This window comes from Plecotus auritus, assembly GCF_963455305.1.
Source record: "Plecotus auritus genome assembly, chromosome: 10".
Taxonomy (NCBI): domain Eukaryota; kingdom Metazoa; phylum Chordata; class Mammalia; order Chiroptera; family Vespertilionidae; genus Plecotus; species Plecotus auritus.
Genome location: NC_137785.1, coordinates 48,334,211 through 48,352,762, shown reverse-complemented (window position 1 = coordinate 48,352,762; position 18,552 = coordinate 48,334,211). Strand labels below are relative to the sequence as shown.

Sequence of the window (18,552 nt, the reverse complement as noted above, 5' to 3'; positions counted from 1 at the left end):
TCTGAGGCTTCACTGTGCCCATGGCCTTCGCTTTCTACGACTTTACCAGCGTACACCAGGCTGCGCACAGGCTATTTCTTCCGAAGAAAAATGGAAGACATAGCGGTTCTGAGAAGAGTGGAACTCGAACCCAGGCCTCCTCTCCCCCGCACCCCTACACATATCCGATCCCAGCCTGCCCTTTCTGTCTGCTGGTGGGGTGGCCCAGGCTGAGCCCCGCCCCGTGGGTGCACGTGGCCCCCACCTGACCCGGCGCGGGGAGGCGGAGTAGGGCAGGGCAGGCGGCAAACACAGCACTTTCTGTGGCTTTGACAAGACCGCGGCGGACTGGCCGAGCGCTGAGCCGGGCCGAGACTTCACCATGCAGGAAGCGCCAGCCGCGCTGCCTACGGAGCCGGGCCCCAGCCCCGTGCCTGCCTTCCTCGGCAAGCTGTGGGCGCTGGTGGGCGACCCGAGCACAGACCACCTGATTCGCTGGAGCCCGGTGAGGGCTGGGGCCCCTCCACTCCCCCAGTGGTACTCCGGGTTCCTCCACGTCAGTGAACATCCACTCCCACCCAACCCCCGCCTGGGACGGCTGTGGGTTCCAGGATAGTTTATCTTGGAGTGGGTGTGCGAAATGGAGGTGAGGTGACCTCTGGGCGAGGAAAGAGAAGGAGCCTTCTGGAAACTTAAAGGATCTTTATGGTCATTTAGTTCCCCCACCAACCCATCAGACAGATGGGAAAACAGAGGCCAGAAGAGAAAGGCTGGGTCTGGTTCTAGCTCAGAGTCCCATCACGGGTCTGGCACCCGTGTGGGGCTGGAACCCAGGTCTGACCTCTGCAGCTCTTTTCTGAGAACCCAGTACGGAGTCGGGGTCCAGCTGGGGTAGGGATTCATTGTGATCACTCCAGGCTAGGCCTCGGACTGGTTCTAGCCTGGCCTCATCTCTTGTTCCTGAGGGACAGGTCGGGTTCCCAGAGCGAGTGTGTGTGTGTGTGTGCGCGCGCGCGCGTGCAATGGGCACCACTCACGTTGTCCTCCGGTCTCCGGTGGGAGGGCGGCGTTCTCCGCAGAGCGGGACCAGTTTCCTCGTAAACGACCAGAGCCGCTTCGCCAAGGAAGTGCTGCCCCAGTACTTCAAGCATAGCAACATGGCGAGCTTTGTTCGGCAACTCAATATGTGTGAGTCCCTAGGTCCTGGCAGGAATTGGGGGTGGGTGACTTGGTGCGAGGGGATGGGGCCATTTACAGCTCCACGCCGCACTCCGTAGACGGTTTTCGGAAGGTGGTGAGCATTGAGCAGGGAGGCCTGCTCAGGCCCGAGCGCGACCACGTGGAGTTCCAGCACCCGAGCTTCGTGCGCGGCCGTGAGCAACTACTGGAACGCGTGCGGCGCAAGGTGGGGCAGCCTGCAGGGGCCAGCGAACCCGGGTGGAGGTGTCGGAACGGCTGGCCAAGTTTTATGTGACTCAGGCCCCCCGTGCCTCCCACCTGCAGGCGCCTGCGCTGCGCAGTGAGGATGGCCGCTGGCGTCCCGAGGACCTGGGCCGGCTGCTGGGCGAGGTGCAAGCTTTGCGGGGAGCGCAGGAGAGCACTGAGGCGCGGCTGCGGGAGCTCAGGCAGTACGGGGGGAGCGGGAGCCGGGGGGAGCTGGGGGAGAGGGGGGTCCGTGGCGCCGAGGAGGGTGGGAAAGGGGTAGGGGAGTGGGGAGTCTGGGTGAGAGGATATTGAAGTTCTAGGCAGCTCCTTCCTCTCTCGGGTCTTGGCGCCTTCATCCAGACAAAATGGGCGGGGCTGTGGAACTCTGTTCTCCGTGGATGATGATCATCCGGGTGGTTGCGAGCTGGGACTTGCCAGTCTGTGGGGAGTGGTGACTGGGGCAACTCTCAGATGCCTCAGCCCCTTCCCACCCCTTCTCCCAGGCAAAACGAGATCTTATGGAGAGAGGTGGTGACACTGCGGCAGAGCCAGGGCCAGCAGCACCGGGTCGTTGGCAAGGTATTCCTCTCCCCCACCGACTGACTTCTCTCTCCCACTCCTGAATACGCCCCTCTGCCAGTCCTCTACCCCACCTGAAAGTGCCTTATTAGGATGGGGACAAGGTCCAAAGGGTGAATTAACCCTTTGTTTCCTCTTCAGCTGATCCAGTGTCTCTTTGGGCCACTTCAGGCTGGGTCCAGCAACCCAGGAGCTAAGAGAAAGCTGTGAGTGAGAAAGCTAGGGACACTCACCTGCCCCTACCCCCCATCCAGCACCTTCCCTGCCTCCTCCTCCAGAAACCCCTTCCTCAGGAATCCTCATCCCTCTACCCCCATACCAGTCTTCCTTCCCCCAAGGCCATCTCCCCAAGACCCCCCTTGCAGGACTTTTCCCCTCTTCCCCCAACTTCACCACCAAAACCCAACTCTCAGATCCCTCAGTTCTAGGACCTTATCCCCAAATTTCCACTTCAGCAGCCCCTTCCCCTTTCCCCCAAAGCATCCCAACATCAGAGGGTCTGGGGTTCAAACCATGCCCCCTCCTACCCCCTTTCTACCCCGGGAGGGCCCCCATCTCTGGGGTGAGCCCCTTCTGCCTTCAGCATGTGACTGATGCCCTGGCAACAGGCCTCAGCTCTGCTGACTTGGCTGCTGGGGCCTATGGGAGGGAGGTGGTGCAGACTGTGGGGCATGAGCTGAAATCTGTATCCTGCCACCTGCATAGGTCCCTGATGCCAGATGAGGGGAGCTCATGCCCAACACCAGCCAAACTCAGTGCCTGCCCGCTACCTGGTGCCCTCCTGCAGGACCCCTACTTTATCCAGTCGGTAGGTTTTGCTTCTCTTTCCTTCCCTAGGGCACAAATGGGCTTATGGAGAACCTATTCCTTTTCCCCCTTCCTCTCCCCAAAAAAAGAGAAGATGGAGGTCAGCCTCACCCTCCACCCCCCCCCCACCCCAGACCAGGCTCCCCAGCATGGGCTGCAAAACTTCCCCCTTAGACCTGGTCCATGTGGGTACTGATTGGGTTCTGGCTCACCCTGTGGCTTGAGGTGAAGGGTTAGGCCTAATCTTCTACTTACAGCCCCTCCCAGAGACCACCTTGGGCCTCAGCAGTCCTCACAGGACCAGGGGACCCATCATCTCTGACATCCCAGAAGACTCTCCATCCCCCGAAGGGACCAGGCTTCCTCCCTCCCGTGTTGGCAGGAGGTAGGAGAAACAGACAGGGGCTGTCCTCTGGGGAGAGCCTGGCAGTCCAGATGGCTGTGGGGTAGGGGAGAGGTCAGTGCCAGGGTCTGGTTGAAGCTTTTCTCTGGTACAGGGAGAACAACCAGGCATTGCTCAAAGAAGAGCCAGCCAGCCCAGGAATGGATAGCCAGGCTGGACAGGCCCTGGCCCCAAACGAGTGTGGATTCTGTGTGTCAGCTCCACCACCACTGCCTGTGGCTGTGGTGCAGGCCATCCTGGACGGAAAAGGGAGCTTCAGCCCTGAGGGGCCCAGGAGTGCCCAACAGCCTGAACCAAGGGGGCCCAGGGAGGTACCTGACAGGTGAGCAGAGAACCCGTTCTTGACTGTGAGCCCTGTGGACCACTTTGGCAGGTAGACCAGCACTACTAGGCCCTTGGCACTTCCCAGCCTTGTCTGCCCCCTGGTGGCTGAGGAGGATGTTGGGTGCTATGAGATGACCTGATTTCTCAGAGCTGCTCTAAAGAGTACTGGCATCAGGCCGCCGGTTTGGCTCAGTGGATGGAGTGGCCTATGGAACGAAAGGTCCGGGAATTGTTTTCCCGTCAAGGGCTTGTACCTCGGTTGCAGGCTCCTCCCCCGCCCAGGCCCTGATCAGAGCGACATTTCTATCTTTCCCTTTCTCTTCCACTGTCTCTAAAAATCAATGGAAAAATATCCTTGGGTGAGGATTAAAATAATAATAATAGCCCTGACTGGTTTGGCTCAATGGATAGAGCGTTGGTCTGCGGACTGAAAGGCCCTAGGTTCGATTCCGGTCAAGGGCATGTACCTTGGTTGCGGGCACATCCCCAGTAGGGGGTGTGCAGGAGGCAGCTGATTGATGTTTCTCTCTCATCGATGTTTCTAACTCTCTATCCCTCTCCCTTCCTCTCTGTAAAAAATCAATAAAATATATTTTTAAAAATAAAATAATAATAATAAGAGTACCAACATCAGAGGTCCTAGAAAGTGGAAACATCTCTGTGGTAGGGCTCAGGAATCTGCATTTTAACCAAGTCCATTGAGGTGGTTGTAAAGATTGTAAAATACACAACAGTTTAAGAACCACTGGTATTAGCAATTGCTTAGGGAGGGGACACATCCCAAGACCCCAGCTCTACAACCCAGTCCTCAGGCCAAAGGTAGGAGGCAGAGGCACTCTTATGTGCCCCTCTGTGAGGGGTCCCCCCCCATACCATTTTCTAGATATTGTCAGATTTAGACACTGTTGTATCCAGGTTCCTTTGGAACCTAATTGGAGGGGGAGTGGTACTGCAGGCCAACAGCAGTTCTCTGTGCACAGGGGGCCTCTGGGCCTGGAAAGCGGGGGCCAGAGCCCAGAGAGTCTGCTGCCTTCAATGCTACTTCGGGCCCTCCCTGAAAGTGTGGAGCCTGCAGGGCCCCTGGATGTGAGTACACCTTCAGCAGGGCATGGCGCTGTGCAACCTGGGAGGGGCACCATTGACCCTGAGCTCCCCCAGGTGCTGGGCCCCAGCCTCCAAGGGCGGGAATGGACCCTGATGGACTTGGACATGGAGCTGTCCCTGGTAAGATTGGGGTGGGGGGCAGGGGTTTGGGAGTTGCTGAGCCCTACCTCCTTTCCTCTGCTGCTTCTGTGGGGTTCTCCCATGCAGATGCAGCCCTTGGTTCCAGAGAAGGGTGAGACTGAACTGGCCGTCAAGGGGTTAAATTCTCCAGGCTCAGGTAATGGTCCTGGTGACCCAGGACCTGGGGGAGGCCCTGGTTGACCAGAACTACCATGATTGGGTGGGCTGGGCAGTTTGTGTTTAGGCTGCCCCCTAGAGAGCTGCTGAAGTCATCCATCCCCTTACCACTGAGTGAGAGTGGGGAGGTTGAGGATGGAAGTTTCATCCTAGCTGAATAGAGGGCGAGATGGGTGAGGCTCCCCTTCCCTGAAGAAAGTGGGGCGTTTCCCCCTGCTGAGCACTGTCCCACTCCTCCTAGGGAAGGACTCCACTCTTGGGACACCACTCCTGCTGGACGTCCAGGCGGCTTTGGGAGGCCCAGCTCTCAGCCTGCCTGGAGCTCTAACCATTTCCAGCCCCCCTGAGAGCCGGGCCTCCTACCTGGGTCCCGGGGCTGATCCCTCCCCCTGAGACTCTCTAGTCTGAAGCCAGCCTGGCTGAGGGCTGCCTGCAGCCTCACGCCTTCCTGTGGCCCCTGGTGGAGGCTGAGCGAAGATCCTGCTACTCAGAGGCCCCCTTCCACTACAGTACCAAGTTATGCACATAAACCGCATTTTTTTCTGTGTTTCTGGTCTCTTTTCTCTACCGACCAGGGAGCACAGAGGCCTTGGGGGAGGAGGGGCGATTTTGCGTTCGTAGAAGCGTCCAGGTCCTAGAGCTTTAATGGAGAAACTCATTCCTGGAGAGTGGAATGCTCGGGGATCCTGCTCCTAGTTCCGCTGCTTAGGCCTGGATCCTCCGGCCCAGATCCAGTGCAACCTCCGGGGAATTGGGGGCTTTGGGGGCCACACCCAGCTCCGCAATGAATCCGCTCTGGGATCCTGGGTAAGCTGGTCCCCTTCTCTGAGCCTTATCTGTGGTAGGTAAAGAGGGGTAAAGGAGAAGATGGGATTGAAGCGCCTGTGAATTGCCAGGCCTCAGTGGGCGCCGGGTACGTGGGGCCGCGGACCACACTGCACCCTCATTGACTCACCCTGCGCGCCCGGAGCGGGGGAGGGAAAGCGGACTACGTGTAGGAACCCTAGCAAAGCGCTGCTCCTTGCGGCCAGAATGCCCGCTCTCCCCTACTCCTCCCCGTTCCCGGCAGCCCTGGCTGCCCCGCCCCCACCCCCGCGGCAGCTGCTGCTCCCATCCCCAACCCCAACCCCGCCCAGCTCTTTCTGCCTTGTCATCTACCCCGCCAAGGCTCGACCCGTGAGTGGGGCCGCACGGAGCCACTGGGGGAGGGAGAAAAACTGAGATCGTGTAAAATCCGAGCCCCCACCGGCAGTGCTCCCAGGTCTGTGAGCCCCGCCCCTCCGCGAGACTCTAACCCTGGGCCCCGGTGGAGGGGAGATAAGGGGAGTCTGTGGTCGCACCTGCCAAAGGCTCCCTAGCAAAGGAGCCCGCGGAGCCAGGTGGGGAGGGGGGCCGAGACCCCCCTCCAGGCCTGGAACTTGGAGCTGCCTGGTGCCCAGGAAGGATCTGGCCCGTGACCCTTGAAGGACTGGCCGCAGCATAACTTAGGTACAGTATTTACTTCTGAGCTTTGAGTCTCAGAGGGGAGGGCCTAGGTCAGCGGGGGTTTCTGTATCCAAACAGGACCAAGAACAGGACTTGGCAATGGGAGGAGGAGGCTAACATAAAAATAACTTGGTTAGGAGTGAGGGAGAATGAGGGGCTAATCCGATCTGCCTCCTCCCTCTCTGCACCTGTACAAGCGTAGGTTCTGTCCCCTCTCCCTTCTTGCACCTGTGTTTGGAGTACAGTCTTTAGAAACCTCAGCTAAAAAGGGTAGGGGGTCCTTGTGCAGAGATGTCAGCTAGCGTAGTGCCGAGGGCATGCACTGTTCACTGGGGTACACAGGAGAAGAGATGAAACCAGTCTGCCTATAACACACTCAGGCATTGGAGTGGACTGGGTGACATTTGTTTGAGACTTGGAGGATGGGTCCAGAGCTTGGGAGGGGGGGGGCTGTATTTCAGGCTTAAGGAATAGCATCTACTAAGGTTCAGAAATGTCAGGGGCTTAATTAGTTCTCCTAGCACGGAGGGTTGGGGAAAGTGGGGGGAAGCCTCACTGTCCAGGAGGTGGGAGAGTGGCCAGGCCACATAGTCTGAATTCTCTCTGATGGGCAGTGGGGAGCAGGGGACAGGTAGTTAGGGCTGACATTCTGCTTGGCAGGAGGCCTCATTGTAATTCAGGTTGGAGCAAGTCAGATTGCAGTTCTGTCCCTTGGTCTCTCTGATCCTGTCTTCTCATCTGTAAAATGGGGACAATAAATCCTGCCCCAGAGAGTTGTTGAAAATCTCTGTGCTGTGGGGGTGATGAGATGGGAGTGAGAGACACTCAGAGAAACTTTCAAAGGAGATGAGGTGAGGATGGTGGGGTTGAGGCGGGTGCTGATAGAGACTCACTGAGAGGTGGGATAGCAGCATTTGTCACAGGTGGGGCATGAATGGAAAAGGAGGGGTAAGGGGTAGTAGTCCTAGTCTCTGATCAGTAACCTGGGGGAAGGGTTGACGCTTCAATATGACCAGGGAGGCATAGCATGACACCAGGTGGTAATGAGAGAGACCTGGGAGGCCGGAGGGGGATAGGACCAAATCTGCTCCCCCAGACCCAGAACCTGGTAAGGAGGTAGAGGACGGGACCCAAAGGGAGGATGAGACCAGGAGGGTACTGTGTGGACAACACTAAGGCTGGAGGAAATAGGCTGAGGGAGTGGTCCAGGGCCTGACCTCTTTGCCTCTTAAACCAGGGGCCTGGCTGCCTGGGTCAGGCCATCCAAGAGGGGATGGGCCATTGTCCTCAGATGTCAATAAATAGACACAGCAGATTAATTTCTGCCTAACACCTGCTGTTTAGTAGAAACAATCTCTCATGTGATGCATGGAGGAAAACAGTAAAAGTTTGCAAGCACTTAAAAATAAATTGTTGGTAGTTTTTTTGAGTTTGGCCCTGGGTACTTCAAGATGAAGCAAGAGGTGGCTGTGAGTCATTCCCAGGGCAGCAGGGAGACAGCTGGGTCTCAGGTGATGCAGGTGATGCCAGGAGATCTTGGTCAGAGTTAGGATTAAAGAGAATTCAGGTATCTCTGCTCAGGGATTAGGGAACCAGGAAGGGCCATGAGACCACATTGGGGTTGCAACATGGTAGTGGCCTTGGTGAGGGGGTGCCCTGAAAGATGGATCTCGGGGTCAGGATAAGGGGTGTGGTCATTCTCCATTCTCCAGTGGGTGAGAGGAGCAGGGGAGGATCTCAGGACTGTGCTCTAGGTGAGGAGGCGAGTCAGGGCTCTGAGGGTCTAGGCTGGAGGTGAAAGCCTAGACCCGTGGTCGGCAAACTGTGGCTCGCGAGCCACATGCGGCTCTTTGGCCCTTTGAGTGTGGCTCTTCCACAAAATACCACAGCCTGGGCGAGTCTATTTTGAAGAAGTGTCATTAGAAGAAGTTTAAGTTTAAAAAATTTGGCTCTCAAAAGAAATTTCAATCGTACTGTTGATATTTGGCTCTGTTGACTAATGAGTTTGCCGACCACTGGCCTAGACTATGAAAATAGCAGATAGACTGGAAAGGACTTGCAAGCTGGGTGTGGGATCTTTGCCTGTTAAGGCGGGGAAGCAGGTTTGGGAAAGAAGTTAGTTTGAATAAACTAGGTCTGAACAAATGGCAGTATCTGCAGGCAGCTGGGGCTCAGGAGGGAGATCCTGGTTGGGGAGAGCGGTCAGAAAGTAAAGGGTCCTGGGAGAGTTGAGAGGAGGGCCACACCTAATGTTTAGGGACCCAAGGAGAAGCCAGAGGAGGAGACAGGACTGAACCGGCCCAAGAGGCTGGAGTAGAGTCCGGTGCTGCGGAGCTGTCCTGCCGCCGGGGTTAAGGTGAACTTAGACCCCAGCCACCGGTGTTCACTGGAGCCCTGGGAGAGAGGTCAAGGGCGGGGAAACCCTGGCCCCCAGTACCTCTCTACCCCTCCCCAAGGACCCCCACAATGGGCAACTCGCAGGAGAGACCGTCAGAGACGATCGACCGCGAACGGAAACGCCTGGTAGAGACGCTGCAAGCAGACTCTGGGCTGCTGCTCGATGCGCTGCTGGCTCGGGGCGTGCTCACCGGGCCCGAGTACGAGGCGTTGGACGCGCTGCCAGATGCCGAACGCAGGGTGCGCCGCCTGCTGCTGATGGTGCAGAGCAAGGGCGAGGCCGCCTGCCAGGAGCTGCTGCGCTGCGCCCAGCGCACCGTGCGCGCGCCCGACCCCGCCTGGGACTGGCAGCACGTGGGCCCTGGTGAGCGCGCGCGGGGCGGAGCCTAAGTCAGAGCCGGGGAGTGACGAGGGCGGAGTTCTAGTCTCCCCCAAAAGTGGGCGTGTGCGGAGGAAACCGCAGAGGGGTAAACTGAGCCTGAGACACTCCCACCTCCACCCCAGGCTACCGGGATCGCAGCTACGACCCTCCTTGCCCAGGCCACTGGACACCGGAGGCAGCCGGCTCAGGGACCCCATGTCCTGGTCTGCCTAGACCTTCACACAGTGAGGAGGCCGGGGGTTCTGAGAGCTCCGAGGCAGTGCAATCCGGAACCATCGAGGGGCCCCAAACAGAGTTAGAAGCTGAGGCCTCTGAAGGGGCTGAACCCGAGTTGGATTCGCCAACGGATCCGGAACCAGAGGCAGAACCAGAACCTGAACTGGAACCAGAACTCGAGCCGGAGCCGGCCCAGGAGCCAGAGCCAGAGCCAGAGCCTGAGCCAGAGCCAGATCCCGAGCCAGAGCCGGCCCAGGAGCCAGATCCCGACCCAGAGCCCGAGCAGGAGCCAGACTACGAGGCAGAGGATGCATCTGAAGGTGTTAGGCCGCCCAAACCCGGCGCCAGGTTTGCGGGAGGTTGTAGCCCCGGGGGCAGTGGGCGGGCCCCACCTGACCAACCACTTTCCCCCTTCATTTCTAGATTCCTGAGGGCCAGAGCTCTGACTGGCCACTCCCCACCCAAGCCTAATAGGACCTGCGATCCCGCCCTGGCTGGGGTGGATTACCACCCAGGCTCCACCTGGCCCAGTATTCGCTGGAGTGAATAAACTGTCGAGGGTGGGTCTGGGCTCTCCGTGATTCCGGCCCTTGGCCCGGGAATAAAGGTATGGACCTGTGCTCTGAGTCAGTGACCTGAGTAGCCCTGTGCCCCACCACCCAGTCCTCAGCCTCCTTTCATCAATGGCTCAAGCTGCACCCTAGAGATCCCAAATCCAGGTGTCCAGTGACACAGGGGCCAGACTTGGGCCCTTTTATCAGTTGGGCAGGTGTTGTCAGCAGCCCTTTTCCATGGAAGCCCCCGGGCCTGGGACAGAAAGCCAGGGAAGGGCAACTTCTCTCCACTTACCGTAGGGAGGGCTAGAGCTGAGGGCCCTGGGAAATGCGATTAGGAGGAAGAGGAAGGGATCTTGGGTAGACAAAGACTGCACAGCTTATTGTAATTGTTGTTTTAATTGTGTGGCTTCTCTCAGGACTGGGAGCTCTGAGGGCTTGACCAGTGACTGGCACACAGAAGGCGTTCAGTGCATTTCACTAAATGAATAAGGGCTTTCCAGCTGCATTTCCAAATTTTACAGATGGGAAAACTAAGGCCAAGGGTGGGAGTGGGACTGGGTCAACCTCAGACAGCGAGTCTGAGGTGAAACTGGCAGCAACAACCATCTCTGCACCTCTCCTGGTCCAGGAGGGGCTCAGGATTTGGGACAGGTAGGTGTCTGCCCCTCAGGCTTGATTATGGCTGCTGCCAGGCTATGCCAACCTCTGTCAGAGACCAGCTGTGAGGGTGTGGGCAAAGACAGGGACAACCGAGGCCTGAGGAGGGGGTGGGGGCAGGGGCAGGGCCTGGTGAACTCTCAGGCTCAGCTCACAAGGCCTGAAGGACTGTGTGTGTGTCTGCTGAGACGGGGGCTAGGAACAGTGGGTGCCTTCCAGAGGAGCCTGTCCCTGAACCTTCAGAAGCTGCTGCCTCCAGCCCCAGGAAGTAGAGCACATAAATAGGGAATAAATACATGCAGTGGGAGAGGCAAAATGCTGGAAAGAACATCCCAGCCCAGCTGGGTCTCTACCTACCGGGACCCTTGTCCCTTGAGTCTGTGTGAAAGCCAGGACCCCAGGCTCAGGTAACCACCCCAGAAGAAGGGAGACCCCCACCAGGACCCAGTGAGAGGTAGACAGCATGAAAGCTGAAGGAGCACCAAGGGGCCGGGTGGGGGAAGGGAGACTGGAGTACGCAGATACCCAAAGTCACCTCATGCAAGAACAAGGTTCTACTCCCAAACCATCGCCCATCCCCATCCATGCTTAACTTCCCTGCTGCCCCCAGGCTTCCCCTCTGCTCAACAGACAGAGGCAGGAGGGCACACTGTTTGCTCAACATGCTGCTGCTGGTCTCTAGGTCCAGGGAGGCTAGCAGGGAACACAAACCCACTGATGGTGCCACTCCTCCCTCCTGAGATGCTCCTGTCCCCTCAGCTTCCCCAAGAAACACCCAGGCTGTGGAAGCACAGAGCAGCCCTCTTCCTGTTCAGGGGGATGGTCTGGAGCCCTCAACCAATATCAGTCAGGCAGCAGGCGGCCCAACTCTGCTTCGTCCAGCCGGTTGGTGGCCATGATGTGCTCTAGTTGCTGCCGGTAGCGCTCCAGGTCCTGCATGAAGTGGGGCACCCGAGTATTGTTCAGCACCCCATAGGGCCGCAGGTGATCTACATCCTCATAGGACACCTGCAGGGAGGAAGCTGGGCTGAGGGGTAGGCAGAGGCCCCAGCTTTCAGGCTGGTCCCAGCTCTCTACCAATGGTTTATTGCCCCTTGCTCCCGGAACTCCTTCCTGTCCCCTCCTGACCTATTCCCAATGTTATGTATCCTGAGGCTCAGTCCTGGGTGTTTGCTCTTTCTCTTAACACCTTCTTTTATCATCTATGCCCTACAACCCCACTCCTGTCCCCGGCCTAGCTCCCCCAATTGCCTTGGAACACTTTCTCCTAGACAGCCCACAGGTACCTCAGACTCCGCATAGCCAACACTGAATTCTTAGGTGTCAGATTATGCCAGGCACTCTCCTGACAACCGTCTAGGTCAGATTCCAGGGAGGGGACTGGACCCTGTCACCCTCCCACTCAGGGTGGCCACTGAGCTCAAGGGATCCCACTCTCTGAAGAGCTCCCCATCCTGCCCCTCCCTCTCCAATTGCATGGCCACTGCTGGGTTAGGCCAGATACCATTAGTTCTGCAGGACTGATTAGAAAGGCCTCCCTCCCCCCATTCCCTTTCCTAGGTCTCTCTCTTAATCCACCTCCCATCTGACATCCAGCCACAACTTGCTTAAAGCTCCTCTGAGTCCCTATTGCTTCAGATGCAGTTTACCTTCTCAGCTTGGCACAGATACCCAGTGCTAGGGACTTGGTTCCTGGCCATTTCTCCAGCCTCCATCTCCAGCCTTCCTGACTGCTCCTTTGGTCTGGAGTGATGCAGTATCTACACACACACACACACACACACACACACACACACACACACACCTGCAGGCTGGGTCAAGCACCTGCCAGACTGTCATTTCACCTCCTGTGCTCACCTCCACCTACCAGAGAGGCCTGGCACCAGTCTTCAGTCAAGCACCCATCAGAGGCTCAGGGAATACTACGATGAGGAGAGCTGGCTGGAGCCTCTGAAGGCCCGTGGCCACTCACCTTGCCCAGCGAGGTCAGCAGCGGGAAATCGATGGTCTGGCGGTGCCGCAGAATGCGCACGATGCCATCCAGGTACACCTGGTCTTTGCTGAAGCATCCTGTGGGCATGGGAGGGCCATGAGCCCCTACACCAGAAGCCACCCCAGCCCCTGCCCCAGCTCGGTACTCCTCAAATGGGTACTCACCTGGCAGCGAGGTGTCGGTCTGGCCGCGTTTGGCGCGCACGCAGTACTCCCAGCGCACGTCTGTGTCCTGCACGTAGCGCGCCAGGTCCTGGAAGAGCTGGCGGAAGGACAAGTGCGCTGCTCGGTAGATGGTGTAGTAGAGCAGCGCCGCGCGCCACAGGAAGGGCTGCTTGCGGAACAGCACGCTGTGCAGGCTGGCCAGGCCCTCCTCAGTGGGGTTCGCTGGCCGCAACCCGTATTGCAGCCGGCCCTCAGAGCTGTGCCAAGGCTGCCGGGCATTGTTCACGCCTCGCAGGTAGTGGGTGCCTGGGGGAGGGCGAGGGCGAGGGAGGTGGTGCTGGGCGGGTCATCCAGAACCCTCCTGCCAAGCCTGTAACTTGTACTCATGCGGGTATCCTCATGCCCCTAAGCTCCAGCTCTCCCATAACCTCTCCCTGCCACCCCTATCCCAGCTTACATACGCATCCAACCTCAGGGGCACCCGCACCCAAGGACCCATAGAGTCTCACATGCAAGAGTCCTCTTCCACCCATCCAGGGACTACACACACACACACCTCCCAAACTCACACTGCTTCCCAGTCCCCTGGAGAGGACGGGACCTCACACACCACCCCAGCCCCACATCCTGCATGCCCTATTGTTTTGACAGTCTCGCTGATTTCCCTAGCAAAAACCAAATTTTGCCCAGGGCAAGAGAATTCTAGATGAGGAGGGACAGGCAGAAAAGAATATCAGTTTGTGTCCTCTGCTTTCCCTTCCAGCCCGGCCTACCCCCTCCTCTACCTGGCTCTGTGTGTTCTCAGCCAATTCCATTCCCACCCTGGAGGGCCTGCATGTTGGCTGGGCTAGCGAGACCCTCAGTGTTTTCCCTCTGGCCTTTCCAGGCCCCAACAGCCTGTCTCCACTGTCCAGGGAAAACAGAGAGGCAGAGGAGGGAGGAAAAGATACCCAAGAGGAGTGAGAGATGAGGGTGAGCCCAGAGAGGGGCAGGCATGTTTGGGCCCACCTCTGAGAGCCAGAGGGAGGGGGTGACTGCTCATGAAAGGAAAGGGCCCTAGCCTCAACGGTAAGTGGGAGAAAGAGAGGGGTGGGGCCCCTCATTGTCCTCCCACATCCCAGCCCCCTCTCATCCCTACCTGCCCACCCACCTACCCACACCCTGACCTATCTCGTGCCGCAGCATGCCTTCTAGCCAATACTGGCGGGCTCCGGTCAGGTTGATGGCCAATGTTGGTCGGCTGTTCTCCACCATCATCACTGCCTGGGACAGCAGGTCTTCACTCAGCTGCACCACAACCTGCAGGCAGCAGCAGTGCTCGGAGCCATGGCCACCAGCTCTGGGGCCACTGTGCAGGTGTACCCGCTAATAATGCCACAGGGCATCCAGCCTGGACACTTGGCCAGGACACCCACCCTGATTCACCACCTCTGCTCAGAGCCAGCTCCCACCTTACTAGGGCAGGGACAGGGTCTTGCCAGGGGTCTCTAGCTGGCCAGGTGTGGAGCTGGGCCTGGCACCACCCACTGGTCAGGCCAGTTTGGGTCAGGTAGAAGAGGGTGCTCAAAGGCAGAGCAAGCTCACCTCTCCAACACAGCCCTCCTTCTGCATGTATTTGCGCACAATAGACCAGATCTGGCACTTGGTCAGCAGCTGGCCCCCAGTCGCAGCCTCGAAGTGTTCGTAGGTGCCAAACTTCTCCAGGACAGCCTCAATGATGCCAACTGCCTGCACACAGGGCCGAAGTGGGTGGTCAGGCCAGGCCTCTCGGGTGGTCAGGGCCAAGGTGAGGTGGGGCAGGCTGGACTGACCTGGTGGATGAACTGTCCAGAGGCCTCACAGTACTTCTCCAGCACAGCCATAGGCATGGGCTCCTGGTACTCGAACTGTGGGTTGTAGGTGTAACGGGACTGGAAGAACTTGTCCCGCTCACTGTCCATGTTGGTTGGCCGCAGAGCCATCAACAGGCAGGGGCTCCTGCTGGCACCACGGCCTCCATACTTTTGAGTCTTAGCAATGTGAGGCAGGGAGGATGCAGACCGCAGGGTGCCCCCGCCTAGATCCCGTCTGCGTCCAGGTGGGGCCCGACCCTGGGTGCCACCCCTGTGTTGGCCAGTACTATTTATAGTGTAGGTGCTCTCACTGCGACGCATGTGGCCACAGTGGCCCAAGCGCAGCTCTGAGAGGGACTGCAGCTCAGGCCGGGGCCGCAGGGCTGAGGAGACCGACAGAGCCAGGGGCAAGGCCAGGGACCGAGGCCAGGGGTACAGCGGTGTTCCATCTCGGTCTGAGGGCTTCAGCCTACGGCCCGAGGTTGAGCGCCTGGCTGGTGGGCTGGGGGGTGGCTGCTCATACACCTGAGCCCCTGAGTCCAGCACCATTCTGTTCTGGGGGTCACATCCAGCTGGGTCACTCCAACTCCCCACACTGTGGACTTCTGGGGACACAGAAGGGCATGTGGAGGCCAGCATGAGTAGGTGTGGCCTGAGGACCAGCAAGCCCTATACTCTACACTGCCCTTGCTGGGTTCCCAGCGGTAGCTGGCCCCTCGCCCCACCTACCCCAGTGTCCATTTCCTCCAGCAGGCTCACCAAAGCAAGCTGGACTGGGAGAAATCAGGGGGAAGAGTCTATGGATCACCTGGAACACCTTTAGCCTGTGAGCTCCTGGAAGCAGGCCTGAACCCCTACTCATGATTCTAATCCCTGTGCTCAGCACCCAGCTGGGCTGGAAGCTGGTAGAATGTAGCCTCAGCTGCCAGGCTGATGGGTGAGGAGGCCTCACCACCTTCTACCTGCCTTCTTTCTATAGCATTTCTCAGTCCCCCCTCCCCTCCCACCTGGCCCCACCCATCTCCTCCAGCCCATTAAGCCTCAGTTTGAGTGCCTGCATGCCCCTAGCTTACGCTCGTCCCTCCACCTGGAATGCTCTCTCTCCACTGGACCATCTGTTCAAATCCAATTTAGAATCAGCTCTTAGGGGTCAAAGAGAAATTTTAGTAAAATCAAGCCAATCCCTGGTCTGTCCCCTATCAGAGGCATCTTTCTAGTTGTCATCCAGGGCCAGTGCCGGGGGCACTCACCCCTGACTCTGTACCAGAGCTCAGTACAATGCTGTTTTTCTCCAGCCTCTGAACTCCCTTGCCTGCCTGCTCAGGGACACATTGCCAGCATTTCTCCTCTCTTCTACATCTCCTACATCACCAATATCTTCTTCTCTGCTGGATTCTTTACATCAGCATAAATACATGTGTTATTTATCCATCTTAAAAAAACAAAACAAAGCCCTAACCAGTTTGGCTCAGTTGTTAGAGCATTGACCCGCGTGGACTGAAGGGTCCCAGGTTCAATTCCTGTCAGGGGCACATACCTTGGTTGCAGGCTGGATCCCCAGCTCCAGTCAGGTTGTGTGCAGGAGGTAACCAATTGATGTGTCTCTCTCACATCGATGTTTCTCTCTTTCTGTCTCTCCCCCTCCCTTCCTCTCTCTCTAAAAATCAATGGAAAAATATCCTTGGGTGAGGATTCACAAAACAAAACAAAAAAAACCCCACACACTCCCTCCAGCTGTTCCTTACTGCAGCACATTTCTTTCTTTCCTGTTCTCTCTCTTTAAAATATGTTTTTGTTGATTTTAGAGCAAGAGGAAGGTAGAGGGAGAGAGAAATATGGATGAGAGAGAGAAACATCGATTGGCTACCTCTTGCATGCCCCCCATGGGGATCCAGCCAGAAACCAGGGCATGTGCCCTGACCTACCAGGAATCTAACCTTTTGGTGCATAGGATGACAGTCAACCATCTGAGCCACACCAGCCAGGGCTCCTGTTCTCTCTTAAATTTCACTCCAGTTAGGCTTTCCCCCCAATCTCTATTGAAACTGATCTGACCAAGGTCATCAATAATCTTCATATTGATCAGCAGCACTTGACACAGTTAATCACTTCATTCTGGACACACGTTCTCCACTTGGCTCCCCAAATCTCCTACCTCACTGGCTGTTTGTTCTTTTCTTTTCTTTTTTTCTGACTGTTTGTTCTTGCTCTTCTTTGCTAGTCATCCCTATCTTCCTGACCTCTTAACACAGTAGTGCACTGGGAAATTTATATGGAAACTTCTCTCCTCCATTTGTGCTCACTCCCTAGGGAATCTCATCCATTCTCATAGTTTTAGGATCATCAGCCCAGACTTCTTCCATAAACCTCAGACCAGTATTGCCAGTTCTCAATTCAACATGTTTTTACTGGAATGTATCACAGATATCTCAAACTGAACATGTCCCCTGTCGGGAATGTCTTTTACCCATATAACTGCAGTGGTCACTCTCCCACTTACCTCATATTTTTGCACAAATATGTTATTAGGAAAGCCTCCCTAAAGCACACTCTATGAAATAATAAATCTCCCCTCCCTACTCCACCACAATTCCCCACTCCCTTCCTCAGGTTATTGTTCTCTGTAGCAGGTATCTCTATCCGAAGTACAGCATATTTAATTGTTAGTTATCCGTTTTCTCCTTTTGAGTGTTCACAGCGTGTCCCCAGAGCCCAGAGCAGCTGTTCAATAAGTGTCTGAACCCAAGAGCCCCTTTCCTTCTCAGAACTGGAATCATTCCTTCCTTGCACTTTGTTTTCCCATCTGGATCTGATCACCTCTCACCCCCCCCCCCCCACACACACACACACATTCCTTCCACCCCGCCTAGAGACCAGCTGCTTAAAAAGATTTCTGGCCTCAGGCTTCACTCCCCTCAACTAACTGTACACTTTCCTGGACTTCTCAGTGGTCTCAGAGCCTCTACCTGGACCAGTCCCCCTTCATCTTTCCTTCCACCGACTTCTTTGCAATTACCAGAATACGCCTGTGTCTTTTATGTCTCAGGCCCTTCTGCCAAGGATGCTTTCCCAAAGTCTCCCTGGAGCAAACTCCTACCCCATTTTTCAGGGCTTGGTTTAGGCCTCACCTCCTCCGGGAAGTCTTCCAGGCGTCTTAGAGGCTCCCAGTGTGCCTAGGAGGCCTCTTTACCGCCCTAGGTTGTTCACTGTCGTAGCCTAGGTCCGTGTCCCCTCACCATGTCCTGAACTCCCTGAGGGCAGGGACGGGTCTGATTCACTCCCATGTCTCAAGCATCCAGCACTAGATGCAGAATGAATGAAAGATGGCTAGGGGAGGAACCCAGACTGAAGGTGGAGTCTGGTGACAAATGAGAGGGTGTGGCCTGCACCAATGGGAAACTCCCGGAGAGGATAACGTGGAAGAGGAGCCAATGGAGACGGAGATTTTGAGGAGGGGCGTGACCTGCAGCCAATAAACGGCGGGGGATGAGGCAAAGGGCGTGCCCAATGGAGGGCGGGGCCAAGAGACAATAGAAGGGGTATTTCTTCGTAGGTGAGGTGGGGGTCACATCGCGCGCCTTCTCAGCCTCTCCGGGTAAAAGGGTTCCATTCTCGTGTCGTACCCCCACCTGTTCGCTGCTCGTCTCTCCGTCACCGTTCCCGCTCCGAGACATCGGTCACCGGCAACCCAGCCCTCCGGAGTTGACGCCTGGGACGCACGCACTCGGGTGCGCGCACGCTCACGCGAAAGCGCGCGGATTCGCGTCAATCTCCGCGGCGGGTTCCAGAGAACACAGCTGCGGGGTGGGGCCAGGCAGGGCAGAGGGGGGCGGTGTCAGCCATCAAGTCACGTCCCTAGGCGGGGCGTTGTCCTGAGCCCGCCCACTCCACGCAGGCCAGGCCGTTTTCAAGGCTTCAGGTGGTACCCAAGTCAGGGCTGGGGAGACACGA

General features: G+C 57.2%; 3 protein-coding genes across 11 annotated transcripts; 2 read left to right on the top strand and 1 right to left on the bottom strand.

The window, feature by feature from the left end:
* Positions 1 to 254: 254 nt before the first annotated feature.
* Positions 255 to 5,467, top strand: HSF4 (heat shock transcription factor 4; the record flags this gene model as incomplete). Of its 7 annotated transcripts, none has more annotated exons than XM_080645682.1 (13): positions 255 to 484; positions 1,059 to 1,167; positions 1,257 to 1,384; positions 1,483 to 1,607; positions 1,908 to 1,983; positions 2,125 to 2,189; positions 2,689 to 2,791; positions 3,048 to 3,175; positions 3,288 to 3,515; positions 4,498 to 4,603; positions 4,676 to 4,741; positions 4,829 to 4,898; positions 5,160 to 5,465. In XM_080645682.1, the coding sequence occupies 13 exons, from the start codon at positions 362 to 364 to the stop codon at positions 5,309 to 5,311; spliced, it is 1,479 nt and encodes a 492-aa protein (XP_080501808.1). In that variant the 3' UTR covers positions 5,312 to 5,465. The 7 variants fall into 7 exon arrangements, with proteins under 7 accessions (XP_080501808.1, XP_080501805.1, XP_080501809.1 ...); XM_080645684.1 differs by having other exon boundaries at positions 265 to 484; positions 1,042 to 1,167; positions 5,160 to 5,467; XM_080645685.1 differs by having other exon boundaries at positions 362 to 484; positions 3,034 to 3,175; positions 3,392 to 3,515; positions 5,160 to 5,373.
* Positions 5,468 to 5,554: 87 nt separating this feature from the next.
* Positions 5,555 to 10,023, top strand: NOL3 (nucleolar protein 3). Of its 2 annotated transcripts, none has more exons than XM_080644959.1 (4): positions 5,555 to 6,406; positions 8,860 to 9,164; positions 9,305 to 9,718; positions 9,822 to 10,023. In XM_080644959.1, exons 2-4 carry the CDS (start codon positions 8,870 to 8,872, stop codon positions 9,827 to 9,829), a joined length of 717 nt encoding a protein of 238 aa, XP_080501085.1. In that variant the 5' UTR covers positions 5,555 to 6,406; positions 8,860 to 8,869; the 3' UTR covers positions 9,830 to 10,023. The 2 variants fall into 2 exon arrangements, with proteins under 2 accessions (XP_080501085.1, XP_080501086.1); XM_080644960.1 differs by having other exon boundaries at positions 5,959 to 6,179.
* A 314-nt stretch (positions 10,024 to 10,337) lies between these two features.
* MATCAP1 (microtubule associated tyrosine carboxypeptidase 1) lies at positions 10,338 to 18,329 on the bottom strand. 2 transcript variants are annotated; one of them, XM_080644856.1, is made up of 7 exons: positions 18,231 to 18,329; positions 14,581 to 15,206; positions 14,354 to 14,497; positions 13,936 to 14,068; positions 12,770 to 13,075; positions 12,585 to 12,682; positions 10,338 to 11,620 (listed from the first exon to the last, which is right to left on the bottom strand). In XM_080644856.1, the coding sequence occupies exons 2-7, from the start codon at positions 15,148 to 15,150 to the stop codon at positions 11,456 to 11,458; spliced, it is 1,416 nt and encodes a 471-aa protein (XP_080500982.1). In that variant the 5' UTR covers positions 15,151 to 15,206; positions 18,231 to 18,329; the 3' UTR covers positions 10,338 to 11,455. The 2 variants fall into 2 exon arrangements, with proteins under 2 accessions (XP_080500982.1, XP_080500981.1); XM_080644855.1 differs by lacking the exon at positions 18,231 to 18,329 and adding an exon at positions 17,730 to 17,902.
* Between the last annotated feature and the right edge of the window lie 223 nt (positions 18,330 to 18,552).

Excerpts from the sequence above, each read along its gene's own strand:
- NOL3 (XM_080644959.1), top strand. The coding sequence starts at position 8,870 with ATGGGCAACTCGCAGGAGAGACCGTCAGAGACGATCGACCGCGAACGG. Across the intron at positions 9,165-9,304 it reads CTGGCAGCACGTGGGCCCTG|GCTACCGGGATCGCAGCTAC; the intron begins GTGAGCGCGCGC and ends CCTCCACCCCAG.
- MATCAP1 (XM_080644856.1), bottom strand. The coding sequence starts at position 15,150 with ATGGTGCTGGACTCAGGGGCTCAGGTGTATGAGCAGCCACCCCCCAGC. Across the intron at positions 13,076-13,935 it reads CATGCTGCGGCACGAGATAG|GCACCCACTACCTGCGAGGC; the intron begins GTCAGGGTGTGG and ends GCCCTCCCCCAG. Across the intron at positions 12,683-12,769 it reads GACCGACACCTCGCTGCCAG|GATGCTTCAGCAAAGACCAG; the intron begins GTGAGTACCCAT and ends CCATGCCCACAG.